This window comes from Eurypyga helias, unplaced genomic scaffold, assembly GCF_000690775.1.
Source record: "Eurypyga helias isolate BGI_N326 unplaced genomic scaffold, ASM69077v1 scaffold7049, whole genome shotgun sequence".
NCBI classification, from domain to species: Eukaryota; Metazoa; Chordata; class Aves; order Eurypygiformes; family Eurypygidae; genus Eurypyga; species Eurypyga helias.
The window spans coordinates 47,693-67,500 of NW_010270173.1; the positions used below are offsets into that span (position 1 = coordinate 47,693).

At 46.8% G+C, this 19,808-nt stretch overlaps 1 protein-coding gene across 1 annotated transcript; it reads right to left on the bottom strand.

Annotated features, from left to right (window-relative positions):
- Positions 1–14,503: 14,503 nt before the first annotated feature.
- Positions 14,504–19,544, bottom strand: BMP10 (bone morphogenetic protein 10). Its single transcript, XM_010158350.1, has 2 exons — positions 19,194–19,544; positions 14,504–15,615 (listed from the first exon to the last, which is right to left on the bottom strand). The coding sequence occupies exons 1-2, from the start codon at positions 19,525–19,527 to the stop codon at positions 14,672–14,674; spliced, it is 1,278 nt and encodes a 425-aa protein (XP_010156652.1). The 5' UTR covers positions 19,528–19,544; the 3' UTR covers positions 14,504–14,671.
- Positions 19,545–19,808: the final 264 nt, after the last annotated feature.

Sequence of the window (19,808 nt, forward strand, 5' to 3'; positions counted from 1 at the left end):
GGGAACAGGAAAGGGGATAACACAGACCTGCAGGAGTTTTCAAGCAAGATATCTAGGACCAAACACTCTGTGCCAAGCAGGGGTAATGCTGGATTACTGCTGCGGAGCACTTGGCCTTGCTGATACACAAGTTTGGCTCAGGACAGACCGCAGACCTGCTGGTAGAGCCTGCAAGGAAAAACGAACTGGTGAGAGAAAGGGACACGGAGGAAACGATGTGAAAAAGCGGGGAGATGGGAGCAGGAAAATGTTATCAGAGAATAAAAGTCAACATTGGGTATATAGCATGTGCTGCTGTCAGCCTTGCTGAGGGGGAGACTTTTCTAGCCCTAAAAGTGAGCCCAGACTCCTTAGTTTCAAACTTGGGTCCAGTCTGAATCTCCCTTTGCTCAGCTGGGGATATGAAGTACAGGTAAAGGAAAGGCTTTGTGAAAGTTCAGCTGCATTTAAGAATCTGACCCATAAATAGCTCCTTCGACCTATAGACTGACTCTGGATGGTTTACTTTTCCATAGGATTCCCAGAGGCTACACAGCTCCTCACTGTCCTGCCCACAGACCTTCACACCAGGGAATTCATTTTTTCTGGAGGCCTGCATGGGGTTACTGCATGGGCTACTACAAGATCACAGTGCCTTCCGGAGGACCCACAGCCACGGCCCTCTGCTCTTGACACGATCAAATCAGATTAAAATGTTTGAAATCTGAAACTTGGTACTTTAAAATCTCAGTGAGGGTCACAGTGCCCCTTTGTGCTGGACCAGCGGGACCCCCGCAGCCCACAGCCGGGGCATCACAGAGCCCCAGGGAGGACAGTATGGCCTCCACCATTAGCCACCTTCAAAGTTGAGCTATCCAAACCTCACCTTCCCCATCACCCGCATGTTGCACACACTGTGGCACCCTGAGACAACGTTTCTTGTCCCCTGAAGTCTCTTCCAAGCATCACTAACACCACTGGTGCTGCAACTCAAAGTTCCCATCTTGCACCTATGGGACCCACATCTTCCCGACACTCAAATCAAGAGGTTCCCAAAGTGCCTGTGGGATGCATTTTGCCTGCCAGTATTTCAGAGCAACTGTTTGCGTTCACAGTTCTTGTCCGTGATTTCAGATGACCTCGACAGAGCTGCTTCAGTGTTCATTTAATTTTTTACCTTTACAAGGAACTGATTACTAATCTGGGCGTGAGACTCAGGAGTCATTTAGGGAGAAACTTCTCCATCGAGACTAGGAGAAACGTTGTGAACATCTGGGCTGGAAATGCCACACGCTCCTTTCTGCAAAGATCAGAAGTGTGAAGAGGCAAATAATTCCTTCACAGCCCGCAGTAGACTGTAATGACGTGAAAAGGCTTGGACGAGGCTCAGAAGTCTCCGCGATTAGGACAAGTGCACGTTATTTTAGTATAAACTGTGCATTCCTCCACTTCCGCTGCAGATAGGCAAAAGAACCTCTATCAAACCATGACTGTTTCTGAAGATCAGAGTAACTTCTTTGAAGATATTCTGCCCATTAAAATTTGGAGTGTTTATAGTGGCCTTATTTAAAAGATAGACTCTCCAACAGAGGTCAGGTGGGCTGGAAATTCCTATGTGCATGGGGGAACGAACAGCCCCAGCGAGTGGCATGGGCATCTTATGAGCTGGTGTTGCTGTTGGGTTTTCCTTTTTTTTATAAGTGAACTTTTTCCAGCGAAAAGAAAAGCATGGATGTGCCCATGCCAGACCTGTGAAAACTTTGGAGCCTTTTCAGCCCTGAGGGTACATCCTCTGGCTCAGCCACACAAAGCAGAGAGCCACACCTGAACACTGGCAATGCCCAAATCCTGCTCTGGATTTAACGCACTTTCAGATCTTCTGTTGGAGGCACCAGAACACGAGATTCCCCCAAATGGACCGATGCACGACCTACATTTCCTTCCCCCCTCTCTTTTTGCAGCCAAGCTGCAAAGCTTTTGGGGGAAGGAGTAGCAGGGAAAGCCTCTCCTGTTCCTGAAGCAGGGGATGCTGCTCCCCTGTGCTGCAAGGGGCATAATAAACTCACGAAGGGTTGTTTGGTGGCTGCTTTTCAGCTCAGCAGGCTTCATTGACTCTGGATATCCTAGAAAGTGTGAAACTACTACTATCATATAAAAGTACTACAGACTGTCTATCATAGAGAATAAAGAATAAACCCTGTAGAAAGATCCTTTTCAACCCTGTCCTGGGCACTGTAGGCTTGGAAACTGCCAAAAAGGCTGTATTTCACCCCCTTTAACCCTCACACTGCAGAGCCAGTGTGAGGACACAAGAAGAGAGGACACAAGAACATCCCCCTCAAGCTGATAGGAGAATGTGTAGGATAACCCACAAAATATATTGAAGATTTCCCTCTCCTTTAAATGTGACATGGCTTTCCAAATTAGAGCCATTAAAAACACAGATCTGAACGCATCTAAACCTGTTAAACCGTGTGTTACAGGGTGAAAATATGACATCATTTAGGATATAATTTTAGTTATCATAGAGTGGTTTGGTCTGGAAGGGACCTTAAAGCCCACCCAGTCCCACCCCCCCCTGCCATGGGCAGGGACACCTTCCACTAGACCAGGTTGCTCCAAGCCTCATCCAGCCTGGCCTTGGACACTTCCAGGGATGGGGCATCCACAGCTTCTCTGGGCAACCTGTTCCAGTGCCTCCCCACCCTCTCCGGGAAGAATTTCTTCCTGATACCCAATCTAAACCTCCCCACTTTCAATTTAAACCTGTTACCCCTTGTCCTGTCCCTACAGGCCCTTGTAAAAAGCCCCCCCAGCTTCCTTGTAGCCCCTTCAGGTACTGGAAGGTGCTATAAGGTCTCCCTGGAGCCTTCTCTTCTCCAGGCTGAACAAGCCCAACTCTCTCCGCTTTTCATCATAGGAGCTGTGCTCCAGCCCTCTGAGCATCTCCGTGGCCTCCTCTGGACTCGCTCCAACCGGTTTAGTCCCGTTGGCATTGTCTAGCATTCTTTGCATTAGAACAAAAAATGGGATTTGCTCTCATTAGGTATTTATTGCATTCATTTAGGAATTCTCTTCGTTGTATCCAGGCATTTGGTAGGCGTGAGAGGCAAGAAAGTAAAATTATCCTTCCCACATTATTCCCTTTGGATCCTGAGCCAGTCACGCTTATACTGACTTATCCACTCATATTTTATCAAAGTTGCATTTTTGGCATGATAGTAACTTCCCTTTTTTAGCTTGACTACTGCATAAAATAGCACATTGTTGTGGGAGGCGAGGTGGACGTGCAGGAAAAGTGTCCAGCCACTATTTAGGATGGCTTACACAAATGCAAGAAAAGCAAGTGAGAACATGTTGTTCTCCCCAGGAATGAGAGAGCAATGTGGTCTGCCCTTCCTCTACATGGGAGCTGAAAATACCCCTGGAACAGGATGCTTTTTTGGAAGAAAAGACTGTCAAATTAACTTCTTGCATGAGTAACTGTTCACCAAGGTGGGGAGCAAAACCAAGTCCCCAGGCTTTCAGCCACACCCTCCCCAGAAGCAGTCCCACTGTCCTGCTTTCTCTGTGTTTTCCTGCCACCTTGCTGCAGCACAGGGATGCTACGAGGCCAAACTGGCCTGGAGGAAAAGTAACCCAGCAAGAACGGAGCATCCTGATAAAGCAAGGGACAACATGGGGCAAGAGGGAGCAGCCAGGGTAGCAGGGACAGTGGTTGCTTGAGGAAGCACTCCTTTGGAGAAAATGATCGTCTATTCTAGCACGAAAAACCCTGCAAGTTGAGGAATTCTAAGTTACTCAAGCAGATAAATGCCCTGAGCGCTTGCATGGTGAATACTGCTCAGAGGCTCCAGCTGGGACAGCTTCTTCCTTGGATAATTCACATTTGCCAACAGCTCACCGCACGCATGGTCTCCACGGTTCTCGGTGGGGAATGGTTTGCCCATCTCACTTTACCCTTCTGGCTGTTCTCCTTCACTAGAGTTGTCTCGGTAGGTAATTCCCATAAACAGAGGTGCTCAGCAGCTGACTGGGAGCTGGGTTTCCTAAGAAACAAGGCTTGTAACTTCAGCCACATATGGCAGTCAGGTGGGTGATAAGAATTCGAGTGCGATTTTCCTAACTGTAAGGCTGTGGGGCAGGACAGAGACCTTAGTGGTGCTGCCACTGCAAGGCTCCAGGGTGTGCTCAACCATTAGCAAACAACCGTGAATTTACCAAGCTGAAAATTCCAAGGGGCGGAGAGCTCAGCCAGAAGGAAACATCCCGTTTTCCCCTTGAGTCCATGGTGTAAGGAAGCTTCAAAAAAAGCCATTCGCTTTTCATGCATAACCCTGTCCAAAGGGACCCCCCGCACCCCCGTGCTCAGCCAACCCCAGTGAGCCCTGCACAGCAGTGGGGAACGACACTCCCGGCGCCGTCAGCGGCCACTGGTGTGGCTTGCGAAAATTTGCTTTATCACGCGTAAAACCACGGTGTGATATTTCGGCCCTCTTAACACAATGGACCGATAACAGGAACTGGGAACAGGGGAACGCTCCTTTAATCTCATCAGCTGGCCGAAATGCTGTGTGCTGCATCCAGGGAGCTATTTCCAAATGAGTGCATCTTAAAGCCAGCCAGCGAGGCCGGGGCTTTGACCTCTTATTAAAGACATAAGCATCAGCTTGGCATCTGCTTTCTGAGCATGTGAGAGGTAAATTTTTCCTTTCTCTGGCACCATTGCCTTGTTTCCTTCCTCAGCTCCCTGATAAGGGCCAGCACAGGCTGCCATCCAGCCGGAGATGCTCCCCTGGCACTCTGTATGCTCTGGATGAGGTCCACCCTTGGTCCCTAGGGCCAGGGCAGGTTTTGAGTCTTTTCCATGACACCTTTACCCTGTGTGTCCCTTTCTGGGGCTCAGAGGATGAATTTTGTAATGCTGCCAAGTGTTCCCTCTGCATGCATCCACCTAGTTGATGCTGCTGAAAATCCAGTGTTCATTTTAAGTGCTGAACTCTATGGAAATGCCAATCCAAAAGGAGTTGGGAGGTCAGTCAAGCACATCAAGGATGGTTGTTCCCAACACAACAGCTACAGGCAGCGCTGGGGAGTGAAAGGTCAAATGTCCACTGGAAACTGGAGTGTTGTCACACCCTGGGATGTCATGTTTCCTCTGGGGGAGTGGGAACATCCTGCTCCCTCGCCACCTTCCTCCTATCCAGTATAAAGATGGCCATGTAAAGAATTCTGAAATAGGGATAAGTCACATTTTCCATTTGCAGAAGACCTGGGATACATGTTTAGAACCTCATTAGCTCCGTAAGACTGGCTCTTTCCCCTAGCTGGCAGTGGACGGGCATTGGCTTAGGGTCAAGGATAGCACAAGAAGTTATGGAAAAGCAACAGCAGATTAAATTGCTGTCATCCACTCTCACCCGCTTCTGCTCACTCAAATATAAAGCCTCACTGATAATGGCAAGCAGGATGGCTTTTACAAGTAAAAGTTTATCAGAGCCTTTCTTCTATTTTGTAAGGTTGTTAAAAAAAAATGCCAGTCGGAGCGAAGCACCCTAGCATCCCATCACAATGCAGAGATGGAGCTTTAATGTGGCTTGCATCTCCAGCAGCTTTTTAGGACACTGGTGTAAGGCTCAGATGGTTAGACTGCTTCTTGCTTGACCTGCCCCATGTGTTCATAGAATCATAGAATCACAGAATGGTTTGGGTTGGAAAGGACCTTAAAGACCATCTAGTTCCAACCCCCCTGCCATGGGCAGGGACACCTTCCATTAGACCAGGTTGCTCAGAGCCTCGTCCAGCCTGGCCTTGAAGACAGCCAGCCTTATTAGCACCCCATCCTCTTTTAGCTTCAACTGCAGTGAGCAAGGAGCCCGCTGCCTGTGCAGGTGAGCTGCAGCAGTGCAAGCCTTGCAGCGCCTTGGCCAGACAAGGCAAAGCAGTTTGCAGCAGAGGGCTCAGCACTCACCTTTCCAGCCAAACTAATTAGGTCTTCCGTCCCAATGAAAGTCAAGACATCAAGGTCACAGATTTTTGCCCTCCAAAACTCAACACAAAAGTAACAAGGCCTTGGAAACTGTTTGCAGAGCACATATGAAGCAGAGCCAGACTTGGGAGTCCTGAATCCCAACCTACGCTGCAAATATTTGTGATAATAACTAGGTCATGGGGCTGGCCAGATAACCCTTCCTTTTTTTAACTTTAGGCTAGAGGTTTTAGGCCAGAAGTATTGACAACATTGGTGTCAGTGGTGAAGCCACTGTTTTTCCCCTGAGAAGAATGATGCCAGACTGAGAGAATGATGCAAAAGCAGGATGGTTTTGGATAGAAGAGCAGCTGAGAGCAGATATAGAGGTACAGTTCATTTGTTCACACAGGTAGTATATTTCCTACTGGCTACCCAGTCCCTCGAAGGCTGCTGCGTTGCTGTGTGCATGCCAACCGCAGCGTGCAGCAGAGTCCGGCTTAGCCAACATCCCTATTGTGAAAGTTGCTCCTTCCTCTTGCACTAAGTGCAGAGGTTAATGCAGCTCTGGGGAGCTCCCTGAGGCCCTTGTCTAAATTGTTTGGAGCTCATTAGTGTTGCATGCAGTGCCCTGAACAGTGTCAGGGAGGAATGCGTGTGGCAGCCCCTGTCAGGAAGGACGCATGCCCTGCGAGCACGGCCTGCTCCCTCTGCCATTAGCTCGCTGCTCAGGGCACGTTGCTTATCTCTAATGCACTAATTAGGGTGGACAGAGGAAGCACAAGACGTGCAATCAATATTATTGGGCCAAAATTTGCAGCTGGTGTAAGTTGTCGATTGGCAGAGGAGTGCAAAAGAACGAGAAACGACATGAGCTAGAGAAATCCCAAGAGAAAAGGATGAGTTCAGCGAGGAAAGCAACTGTGGCTGACAGCAACTTGCTTTCCCTGCAAGGACGACTTCAAAATTGGCACAAAGCTGTAAGTGAAATTTTGGATAGCAGGTTGTATTTGCATGATGTTACACTATTTTGTGTCTATCTCAGCAGCAACCAACTACTGTCAGCCAAACTCAAATCACTTAAACTTTTTCAGTGGCTGAATCAGCCCATTACTCTCCTACCTGTGTGGGTCTCAGTTTCCCATGGATCCCTCCTGTCATCTTAATCCACGGGGGAATTCAGGTTGGGATTTCATAGTGCAGATCTGGTGAAGAGCAAGCACAGTAAGCAATAACTGGTGAACAGTTATGCCAGCTACCAGTACTTGTGGAAATGGGTAAAGGACTCATTTTTCCTAAAATAAGATATTTGCTCTGCTTCTGGTTCAGCTGACTCAAGGTTGAGGCTGTAGGCTTCTCTGCGTCAGTATCTTGAGCTGGGCATCTAAAATCTGGTCATGATAAAAGCAAATAGAGCAGGTTTAGGATTGTAGGACAGGTTTTGCTTTCCCCCTCTCCCAAAGCTTTGCATTTTGACTTTGCGTTATTAGCCAGCGGTGACAGCTCAGGAAATGGATTCCACCAAATCTCACAACAACTGATCTGAAATGCTCTAATCTCTGGAAAGATAAGGGGTTGCTACAGCAAAGCCAACATAAACCTGAGAGCTATGGAAGGTTGCACTGTTGTTTAGCTACTAGTTGCTGTTAGCTACTGTACTTGATTTCAGAGACCACCCTGTGTTTAAACCTTCTCACTTAACTCGACACGTATCTTTTCAACACCATCGGAAGCTCACATGCTGGATAGCCTCAGCCACACAGAGCTGAAGGACATTGTTTGGGGAGCTGCAATGAGCATCCCCTCATCCTAAAGTCGTTGCAGATATGACCCGCAGCAGCTCCTGTGAGAGAGTTATGCTAATATTGAATTAATGGCACCATAGCTGCCCACTTTAAATAAAATACAGTGTATTGTCTTTGTTGGCCCTATCTTGGGCCGTCACAGAAAATGTAATATTTGAGTCAGGAAAAAAAATCCCATCCTTTTCAGGAAGCATTGCTCTATGTCACGGAAATCCATTCCTCTCATATCGTTTCCTTTATTGCAGCCATGTTGATTGCTTTTATCCCTCATATTTCCTTTGTTTACTTAAAAAAACGCAAAGGTCCCGCTAAGCCCTTGAAATGCTGAGCAGGGGGTTGATCAATCTGCGTTGTGAAGAGCATCACCCTGGGCATGTATCCAGTGGTGTAAAACAAGTTAGCAAACTTCCCATTTCCAACATAAGCTCATGTGTCCTGAGCTGGATATACTGCAGAATCCATGTGATCCACTTCTCTATCTTCTGGCATTATCCCCTCTAAAAAATAACTGGAATAGTGTGGCTATGTCCTAATGAGCTTTGCCAGCAGCGCCGTGTGGTGAGGTGGGGTTGGAAATTTTCACAGCTAATTGCCAGCTCAACCTCTGCTCTTACCGACACCTGGAGTGACTTGGGAGGCAGTAAACTGGCATTTACTGGCATTCACCTGGAAGCAAATGTGCTCAGTTGCTGCAGGAGATGTTGCCAAGACCTTATCAGGGAGAGCTGGACCCCCTTCCACTATTCATCTTCTTGACAAGGGTATCAGAAAGTGGACTTTTCCCTCCACTTTTATCTGGGAAAAGAAGCAGTAATTCTAACGGCTGCTCCTTGCACTCTTTTCCACAGCCTTGCATTTCCCCGGCAAGCTGCTCCCCGGCGAGAGGCGCAGACACGCTACGTGCCTCGAGTCCCGCTCCCCAGGGAACGGCCTGCAGAGACGTGGCCTGACAAAACACGTATCAAGCGGATGGAGAGTGACAGAGGGATGAAGGAGAGCAAGGGAGGGACAAAGGGGTGAAGGAGGGCGAGGCAGGATGCCTAGACTTGTTCCCAAAACGTGCCCAGGGTTCTGAGGTCATTTGGAAGCCTGGGCCTGCAGTGGGATGCGCAATTGAGATAAGAACTCTGACAAACCTGCCCACCCTTTGGAAATTACTGGCTTTATGCTTTATAGACAAAGAGTTTGGTTTGGTTTTGGGTTTTTTAACAGATATCTCCATTTCAATGGCCTTGTAGTGCAAAGCGGCTTTTTCTTCTTACTGGGAAGGTGATCACTGCAGTTCATTTGCACGGCAGGTCTGACAGTCTCTTTTCCTTAGGCAGTGTCCAGGGGTGCTAGGCCATAAACTCAGGGTCCTGCTCGGGTCAGAGCTGTGCCAACCAAGTGTGCCAGACCTGGCTGTTCTTCACTGCCAGCTAAACTGGCTTAATAACAGGTTGTCTCCGACCTGCCTCATTCTGCCCGGGGGACGTTCAGGGTAGACACGTTTGGGTGGCTTTCACGTGCTCTCATGTAGGCATGAAACTCTAGAAATTCAAGTGCATATGTATCATGCCTTTATTTGCAGTAAGAGAGAGGGGTATCGCCCCGCACTGCCTCTCCTTATCCGGTGTCAGTGCCAGAGACAGCTTGGGTGATTTCTACGCCATTGGGTGATTTCTATGCCAGGTCTGTGCCATGTCCCTGTTCACGCCCAGGGAAATCGCATCCTGTTACCCTGTGTGGGTCAATACAGGAGAAAAAACCACAGCAGTTCCCCCTTAGACTTCAAAGCAGGAGTTCAGAGTAAGACATGGGTCACCTTTTGCAGCTGGTTTGTGCTTTCTGTGACACAGGCACCTCCCTGACCGCTCTGCACTCCCAACATTGCCGGTGCTAGAAATACACAGCTCTGGCCAAAATGCCTAGTCCCAGCACTAATATTCTACAATAATACACTCCATCTAGTAAACCTCTTCTTCCAAGGGGTGCTGATAAGAGTTTCCATTTTTAGTTGAGGGCAAATGAACCATTCAGCCTTTATTTGTTGCTGTTGCAATTGAAGAAGGAGCAGAAGCTAATTTTTAAACTTTTCCTGTAAATAGTGCATTAATGAAGACAGATGGGTCAGCAGTATAAACAAAAACTCTATCTCAAGCTAGTTTTGTTCTGGCTTTGTTTCCCAATATAGTAAGCAAACCACCACCACCCCGGTTCCCATCCTATTAACAGTGTTTGCACTCCAAATGTTGAACCGGGTTATAAGGAAGTTTAAATTAACACTGGGCTGTAGTTTTTCAAATGCTTGAAGCAGATGTTCAAGGGCCAGGAATTCTTCCTCCTCTCTTTTTTTTTTTCCCCCTCAAAAAAATTATACATTTTTCTGGGGTTTGGCTCAGTGTGTTTCACAGGGAATGCTGAACTGAACCTCTCCCAGTGTGCTGTAGGTAAGCCAGGCACCAATCTGCCTGTGGCTCCAAAAAACCGCAGGATCCTATGATATTTCTAGGCTGTTGGAGGTTCTGGTCTGCTTTGCTCTCTGAGCAGCGTGAGAAGGGCAGCGCAGGGGTTACAGCCCGGGAGAAGAAGATGAGCACAGGTTTTGGCTGCTGCTTTGCATGATGGTTGCTTTGGGAGGTGATTTTTCTTAAGTGACCTCAGTTTTGGGTAGGCTGATCCTCATGCCTTTAGCTCCAGGGTTGCTGCTCACCTGGTACGGCCCGCTGACTGTGGAAAGAGGCGTGTGTGCACAACAGTCAGGAATATTTGAGTTCCCAAAGACTGCCATTTGGTCATCTCCAAATGGGAGAAGCAGGAGCCAGCACCAGGCACTGCCCTTTCTCCCCAGGCTCCCCAGACTGCCCCAAACAGCCCAGCAGTGCAGCGGTGGCAGAAGAAGCCATGCTGAGCTGTCACGCTTTAACACTCAAAAAGCCGGGAAGCTGTTACTTCAGCTGTGCAGGGCACTGCAGAGTGAGCCTGGGGTCCTGGGATCACACCCAAGAAAGGGATAAAGCAAGCAAGCAAGCTTTGGGAGAAACCAACTGGAGGAATTTCAGTCCATGTGCAGTGAGCTAAGAGATATAGATCATTTAAGGGAACCTCAAACTCCAGGTGCTTCATGAAATCTGGCAGTGATGCTGAGTGTTTGCAGGGGGGGGAGAGCTGTCATGATTGTTTCAGAGGCCAAGAAATGAGTAAGATGTCTTGAAGTTTGTGCTCTTCTGGAGGCATCATGCGTGTTGATTTAAGAGCAGCAATCCAAGACCAAAGCTCTTCCCTCAACTCCCTCACGGACACGTTATCCAGGCTCTTCCTCGCTTTGTATCATTTGGTTTTTGCTCCCCCCCTTTGTCTGCCCTGTCTATTTAGACTGCGAGCACTGCCTGGCATTTCATACAGCGTCCAGCAGAAAAGGGGCCTCACATCTGCGTGCGCATTCGTATACACACTCAGAAACAGACGAAAGCAAGAATCCAGCTGACACTGTTGATTTATGCAAGACAGGGTTGCTGCTTCCTTTGGTTCAGAAATGGATGGATGGAAAGATAGATCCATCCTGAAGCCATATTTTTCCAAACCTTCCTAAAATTGGTTTGCACTTTTAAGATTGAAGTCACGCTTCTGCTAGCACGTTGATATAGAATAGATCAGATATGAAAGTAAAATCGATACACACTATTTAATGTGGAAAATAAATTCTTTTGGAAACAGAAGTCACAACACTAATGCGGATGGTTGGAAGGAAGGAGAAAAGAACAAAGAAAATGAAAACATGCAGTGGAATACGTTTTCAGGATCTTGGCGCTGACATTACCAGCACTTCCAGCTCGGCAGCACTGGCTCTTCTCATGCAGTCACCACGCTATTTGTGAGCGTCGTATTTACACACACAGGTGCATTTAAAGCCAAGGACTTCTGAGTTTGCAAAACCAACCTTAATTCGCTACTTAGGGAAAGCTCATTATAAAATAATTGCCTGCATTTTGGTGCCATTCTGCCCAACCTCTACCATCTGAGCGCGTGAACATCCAGCAAATGTCTTTGTGCAATTATATTCAGAGGTAAGGTAAAAGTGAAGGTCTGGCTCATGAAGCGGGCATGCAGTCCTAACAGACTCACATTAATACATGAAATACCATTCTCAGTAGTTCCAGTCTCAGGTTATGAACAGCAAAGCTGCAGCTGAAGGATTCAAGAGATGCTCAGTTTCCTCCCAGAATAGCTCAATAGGATACATCTCACGCTCTGCAGATTTCACCACAAACTCTGGCTAAAATACTCCTTGAGCCACAGCAGGGTCTTTCTGCTTTGTAAAGAAAAGTTCCTAATATCAAAAGACTTGGCTGGCTGCTAATTCTAAACAACCATCACTGATATTTTTACTGATTTTGAAACAATTCACACATGCAGGTTTATGGATAAAAGCCCTGCCCATGGCAGGGGGTTGGAACTAGATGATCTTTAAGGTCCTGTCCAACCCAAACCAGTCTATGATTCTATGATCTGCTGTACTGTAATACACTGTGTGCTATCTGCTCTACCGCAACAATTCTGTGGCAGTAAAAGAGCGTGAAGGCAGCCACTCTGCTTTGCTACGTGGTCACTGGAAAATTTACAGTGATTATGGCTGATTACAGTGGGTTGCTTATTATTTTTAAGGCACAGGTCCTCCCACGCGCTGTTCAGAAATGTTTGTAGTGCTCCGTAAAGGACAGTGGTGCAACAAGCACCCTCGTCAGATCACTGCCACGGGAACAGTCGCAGAAAAGAGATGATAAAAGCAAATGTCAGATTATCTCCCTAATGCTGGATTATCACTCCTAACAAGGTGAATGGCTTGTCTTGGCAAACGGCTTCATAAGAATCATGGATAGTTTTGAAAGGATCCGTGTGGTCACACTTCAACCGTTGGCTGCTGCAGTTCATGTCAGCAGAGCATATCACACCTCTTACGAATTCTTCTGCCATGCCATTACCCACAGACTGAGACTGCAGTGTGCTAGGGAAAGGTCTGTGAGTGGTGTCGGGCACTCGCAGGGCGAGATCTGCAGCAGGCACAGAGCACTGCAGCCCCACGGCACAGCCCGCTATCTGGGAACACGCAGCACGAGTGGAGACCGAGTAACTCTACAGTAAACTACATGGCTGACCACTTAATGAATGATAGCCCTGCAAGAGTAGCTATGCACCGGGCAGGAGCACACGTGCTGCAGAATGCTGCTTAAATCACTGCAGTGAGCGAACGGCTCTGGAAGCAAGGGAGATAACTGCGGCGTACAGTATTCACAAATATCTAGGGGAAAAAACCCACCAGCAACCCCCAATCGCCGTGCAGCACAACTCAACAGAGAGATTCCATGTAAAACAGGATTGGTACAGGTTTTTATCCAAGTGGGATTACACACAAGCACAAAAATAAAACATTCTGTATTCTACATTATATTACAAAGGCAGGCAGTCAATAAATAGGTCAATAAATTATGGGAAGCACAGCAGAGTATGTGTGAAAATAGGTGAAACTGGTTTTAGTTGGTGCACGATAGCCTTTGGTGTTCATTCCCATGAAGTGTTAGAGTGAGTCTTTCAAAGACCCTTATCACTTCCAGGGAAGATAACTTTCCCTTAAAAGCGTAAAAGAGAGGCAGGGACAGTACAGTAGCTCTGGTCCAGGCTAAAAGAGTCAACGTCACTTACACTTTCCCAAGAATCTGACAAATTTGCAGCTTAGTATAAATAAAGTGACGGGTCTATTGTTTCTCAGCTCTGACACCTCCTTATCACCACGATTTGTTGCAGAAGAGTGGCGGAAACATGGCATGTGACTCCATCATATAGAGTTTAAGTGAGGGGGGCGCAGGATCTTTCTGAATTGACAACCTCAGCACATACATAAAGGAATGATCCTCTCTAGCTGGCACGAAGGGGGGTCTTTTCTGTCTAGCTCTTTGCAGACTCAATGCAATACTACTACTTGGCCATCTGAATTGGATTAGACAGCTGTATCGTATGCACCTTACGGGACTGGGTACAGGGACTAGTTTCCTAACTGGTATAAACTGGTACAATTTCAAGGATTCATGAGATTTACTTCACTTATTTCTGCCACCCAAAGCTCTGGCCCTTGAGAGACAACACACAGCTGGTGCAACAAAGCCAGTGCTGCCTTGCACAGGGTGCTTTTGTAATGAACATGCACAGGGGGAACTTCTTGCTGTCACAGGTCAGAGCACTGCACAACCCTGGCATTGCTCCTGGGCCCACTGCTTTACTAAGAAAGATGGAAAACGGAATGGTTTCCTTCCGCTCCAGATGCCAAATCATCCCTGCCAGTTACTTTCAACTGAGACAGGGAAAGGTTAAAGAAAGGAGGAAGGAAAAAAAGGAAAAAAGGTCTAACACCTTGTCATGTCGTAGTGATTTAGGGGCTTGGGAATTGTCAGGACTTCAGATCTACAGAGATAAATTAAAAAAATCTGAGCATGTAAAGATCTTTATAAAGATTTTACACAAAACTAGACAATCTAGGTGTGTGTTGCCCATAGTTCACCTATCTTTCATAGCTCTGGAAATCCCTGTAGATGCCAATCAACATTTATAAAGTACAAAAATATTCCTTTATTGCTGTGAATTTGAATGTGCCCCTTTGGCACAAAAAGCCCTCCCAAGTAATCCAGTGATCTGCTCTATGCCGTGATAGGAAGAGAGACTCGGTCATTATTGGGACAGCAAAGAGCAGCAAGAAGCAAGCAATGGAACAAAATATACATTCCCTACAGTCGTACGACTTGCCCATTCCCCATAACAGGAAACACAATTATCTGTACATGCCTCATTAAATAACCTTATTAAATAGGAAATCCGAAATGTACAAATTTACAGACTGAATCATTAAATACTTCCCCTGTGCACCCCCCTGTGCATGCATTCCCTGCTACTATCTGCAGCCACACTCTGATACCACCATGCCTTCGTATTTGAACTTGTAGGTGACCACCCCTGCATCTAAGTAGAGAATGGAGATGGGATCGAGTTTGGTGGGCACACAGCAGGCCTTGGAGGCTTTCTGGGGATTCTTCAGGTGAACCAAAGTCTGGACAATGGCATGTTTCGTGGGTGTGACGTGCTCTGTTAAGGGGTAGGCGCACACTCCATGGCACTCGTAAGCTTCATATCCCGCCGGGGCGATGATCCAGGAATCCCAGCCAATCTCCTTGAAATCTATGTAGAGTGGAGTCTTTTTGCAGTAGTTGCCTTTTGCGTTCCTCCGGATTCGGGCAGTAGAGTCATAAATGATGTTGGAGCGCATCTGGAGCAGTGCCTCCTCACCGGGCTGGCCGTGGAAATTGCCGACCTCCAGGTTCTCCAAGTCCAGGAGCTGCTCATGGTCTATCATTTCATTCAGCTCTTGCTTCTCCTCTTTTTTGTCATTGCTTTGGTCATCAGAGAACACAATCAACAGGGGCACGTGCTTAGCCTCGGAGTTGATGTCAATATCGAGTTTCCCCTCTCCGTTCTGCTCCTCCCCTTCCCTGCTCTCTATATGAACTTCCAGCCGGTGCGTGGTCAGCCCTGCCCTTCGCCAACGCCTGATGGCTTCGGTGACCTCGAAGCTCTCCCACTCGCTGCTTGTGCCATAGATCTGCCTAGATGCCAGTGCCACCATCTTTCTTGCTTCTCCTACCCCCGGATGGCCATTCTCCAGCACTTCAAAAATAGTGACTTTCCGGTCGAGCCCATCGTAGAGCATTTGGTCCCGCTCCACCAAGGTGTAGAGCCTCAGCTCTGCCATGGTGATTTCTTCATGGTGAGGGATGGAAACATTGAATAGAAGAGGGTATTTCCGAATTCCTGTAACACCAATAGGGTGGGAAGCCAAGTCTGGAAATGACAAAGATCAAATATTTTAGAAGGGTCGGTATATTCAGCAACACATGCACCGAAGTTCATCTGACATGTTTTGCACTGCTTGGTTTCAGTCAAACAGTTCCAGGAGAGCGTTTTTTCATCGTTCCCCAAAACTGCACTTGTAAAAAAGGCCGACTTTATTTCAGATGTCTCAGGACAGCAAGATCCCAGACATGGTAAGCCTGGATTTATAGATTCTCATTCTATCCCCATGCCTTCCAGGGACTTTCTTGTCACCTGGAAGGATTACATATTAAAAATGTTTTGTCTAATACTAAACCAAAATCACTTCTAGGTTGCTGTACAACAACTATTTAAGAAATGAGGGAAAACATTCATCGGTGTAGGAGAGGAAAGGAAGAAGGGAATGAACAGGGATCGGACAACATGTAAGCTGCATACACAAGAACAGCAGGCACTGTCTGTGGCTGCTGAGCGTTTCTGTGCTAGCAAGCAGTCCTTCTGCGGAAACAGCCCTCAGAAACTGAAAGGGCCAAGCACTGCCGGAGGAAAAGTTGCTTTGGAAGATATAGAGGCTCCTGGTTAGAAAGAGCTGGCAGTGAACAGCCAGTGTGAACACCACCAGCCAACAGAAATCCTGCCACAGGCTCAACGGGCTTCAAGTGAGCAAACAGCTGCACTCAGCCAGGCACTTTTGGCAGCTTTAGTTAATAAAACATTTAAGAAGTACATAATATCTGCTTGTCAGTCAGGCCGTCTGTCCTATCTGCATTGTTTGTTTATACACCGGCAATATGCATTTCTTCACAATGCAGGAACCTTAGCTAACGACTGTGTATTTGTTGCTGAATTACTCTGCTGTCTACGCAGAAGACAGATTAGGACACAGGGACCATGGGTACCGTTTCTGCAAAGGCAAACTACTCACAACCTATTACTATCTTCACCTCTGAATTCTCCAATTTTGATGTTTGTAGAAAAATGACACTGATAAAGCTGCAAGTACTGGCCATGCTCCATCAGAGCACTTAAGCTAGCAGTTAACTTAAGCACATGACTTGTCCTACTTCATTTCAGTTTGAGGCACCTGACTTTTTTTTTTTCCCATTTTGCACTTTCATCTGTTCACAAATTATAAAAAAATGAGGCATGATTTTGATTGCATTTCCCTACTTGTCAGTTGATAAAGGTGGGAGCAGAATACGCTATGCACAGCATCAGGGTAGGAGCAGACCGCGAGCTGAAAGACGATGCTATTCAAGCTTAGCTATAATCTCCGACCTGGAAGAGATCATGGGATTTCCTAGACCTTGATAGGCTAAGGTGAGTCTGCAGTGCTTACATATAATGACAGAGCAGAGAAATGCCACCTGACCATAGAGAAGATGAGCATAAGTAATTCAGTAGGAGGCAGGGAAGGCCACACTATATGTAAGAAGCTGGGGGAGCGCAAGCAGGGTGTGAGAAGTGTTTATTTCTGAGTCAGAATGTGACTCTGCACTTCAGCTAGAAAGCCCATAGGGTGAAATATCCCCTACTGTTACCAGTACACCCCTAGCAGGGTCAGGCAGGGAGATCTGGAGGCCATAGGAAAAGAAAGATTTTTCCCTTAAGGCTTTTATTCATGTTTTAAGAACTAATTAGTCCCATTTATGACGGAGATGTTACAGTTGATGGCTTAAAACAAAGAGCTATTTCCAGCCATGCAGCATGCTATGTTTCTGTAATGCTCTTAAAACATTTAATAAAGGAGATATATATATATAAAATATATAAAAATGAAACTACCATTACTGCCAGTTTTCAGTAGGCGGGCGAACAAAACCATTCCATGGTATGATCTGTTTCTATTGTTCTGATGATTGCAAGCAATTAATCCATCAGAAGAGCTCTTTAGCATGAAACGGATGGTTCCTAGTTGTACAGAATTTCAAGACACAACATTAATTCCACAGTCCCTCTAACTGCATGTGTTCATGAAGCTGCCTTGACATCAGCAGCCTCACTCCGCATCTCGCTGTTTTGGAGTGTAAGAGGCGAGAGAAACACTGAAATGACAGAAGTTAAGCCAGGTTTGCCCCAGCTGGTGCAGAGCTGCTGCAGTGATGAAACAGGCTTTGAACGCCACGGTTACAAAAAGGCGCTGGACTGCGGACCACTACTGGTCAGCCCGTACCATTTGCAATGCTGCAAGCCTGAAAGAATTTTGGTTTTGCCAGTGGAACGACCAAAGATTTATGCCACTAAACCACACGTTATTTTATTCTTTAGCACATCATACTTGGCAAGTTTTATCCCATTTACTTGTTCCAAATAGAGCAAAAGGAGAAAAGCTCCAGACGCATTCCTGCGTACATCTGCGTTCACGCTGCTGAGCAGTGACAGGCACGGCTGTCCAGATGAGCGGCTGCTCACCAGGGGGTGTAACTGGTTTGCCATCAACCCTTCAACAAATTCCTCCACACTGGAGAAAAGAATATGTGAAGAAGCCTGAAACCACAGCCTAGTTGCCTCTTCAACCAGAAGCATGTTGCTGGTAGAAAGCGGCCAGGCCTGGCAGAAGGACAGAGCAGAACAGAGCTTTTGGATTCTCACTGTGTTGCAAATCTGAAACGACTTGCACGCAGCCTCTCCTTATAGTACAGCGCCTTGAAATCGCCAGTGCTAGGAAAAACCAGTAATGACATCCACACTTCATTAATTGGACTAACAAAGGACGAGAGAAGTCCCGTGGCAGTTGGAATAGTTGCATGTACCCCTGAGGAGTTAAACCCAGTCAGAGCACTTGTATTTGTCAAGTGGAGTAATTGGTATGTGGAAATGAGAGTTGAAAACCTGTTTAACATAAAACCTGTATTGGTACAAACAGGTATGGACAATCTATTGAATGTTAGCACTGAAATGTCGTTGAACTGAGAGGAAATGCTAAGGCAGAAACATGCAGGAATCTACCACCGGTCACAATCAAGCTTCTTCAGCTTTTTTTTGGTTTTGTTTTTAATAGGAATTATTCTAGTCCTGCAAAGCAGAACCTAAGGGTTATCCAAAATTCTGCTTCACGTATCGCTATGTATTTGCTGGACTATGCTCAGATGACAAGGGAAAAATGTTACACATCCCATGAGGACCAGTAGTGAGAGGATATCAACAGAAAGCTGTGCTTGGTTAAGCTCCTAATAGGAAAATATTGCACCTCTGAACAGCATATAAAAACATTTCTTGCCTTAATTTCAACGATTACTTGAGGTATTTGTTTGAAAAATAGATCAGGTACTTATAAATGATACGCATCATTATGCAGATAATGAAAACGATGCATCCAAATTATCCTTGGTGCTGTCCAAACATTAAAGAAACATCTTTTTCCCCCAAAACCTCACAATCTCTAAAGCAAAGGGCAAGAGGTCTAGCTCACAAGAAGCGGGCTCTGGGTAACGCTGGTACAAGCCGCGTTAGGTGCCCGTTTCCAGCGCCGTCCTCACTGAAAGGCCTTTTTCCCCTCGCCATTCATGCTCCATGCCTGGTAAGCGCATGTCACACTGACTAGAATGACGCTGTATTTACTTCTCCTAGAGATGCCCATAGCTTACCTTCATTTTTGAAGCTCCTAATAATATTTGCGGATGGCATAGATGTCCTATCAGTGGCAAACCTGTTGTACAGCTCTAGCATGTACTCTGGTGGATCCACCTTGGCCGTTTCGTGCAGGGGAATGTCGGAGAGGTTCAACGTCTTCAAAAACTCGTTTTTCATATTCTGAAGCAGCGTGTTGAAATCAACACCGTCCTGCTCGGAGAGAATCTCGTCGAAAAGAGGCACATCTTCCTCCAAGGAAGAGTGCTCCAAGCTCAGGATGGGACTGCAAGTGGCAAGGTGACCCAAGAGACAGAGGACAGCCCACAGCTGGAGGACTACAGAATCCATGACTTCGCTCTAGCCTCCAACCGCACTCAACAAGCTCTAGCCCTCGTGTGGGCTAAGTGGTGGTTTTATCCCTTGGGTTGTACGCAGCTTGTGTCACAGAGAGATGACAAGTTTGGAAGCTCTTGTCTTGAAACTTGTGATCTGTCCTGTCTGTCTTCCCCCTTCCCCCTCCCCAAACCCAGGTCTCGGTAATTGGATATGGCTTGCTCTCTTCTATGGTCGCCTTGCCTCTCTTATCTTGTGTAGTGTAAGCTGTTCACCAGATTTGTTGCTATCTCGCA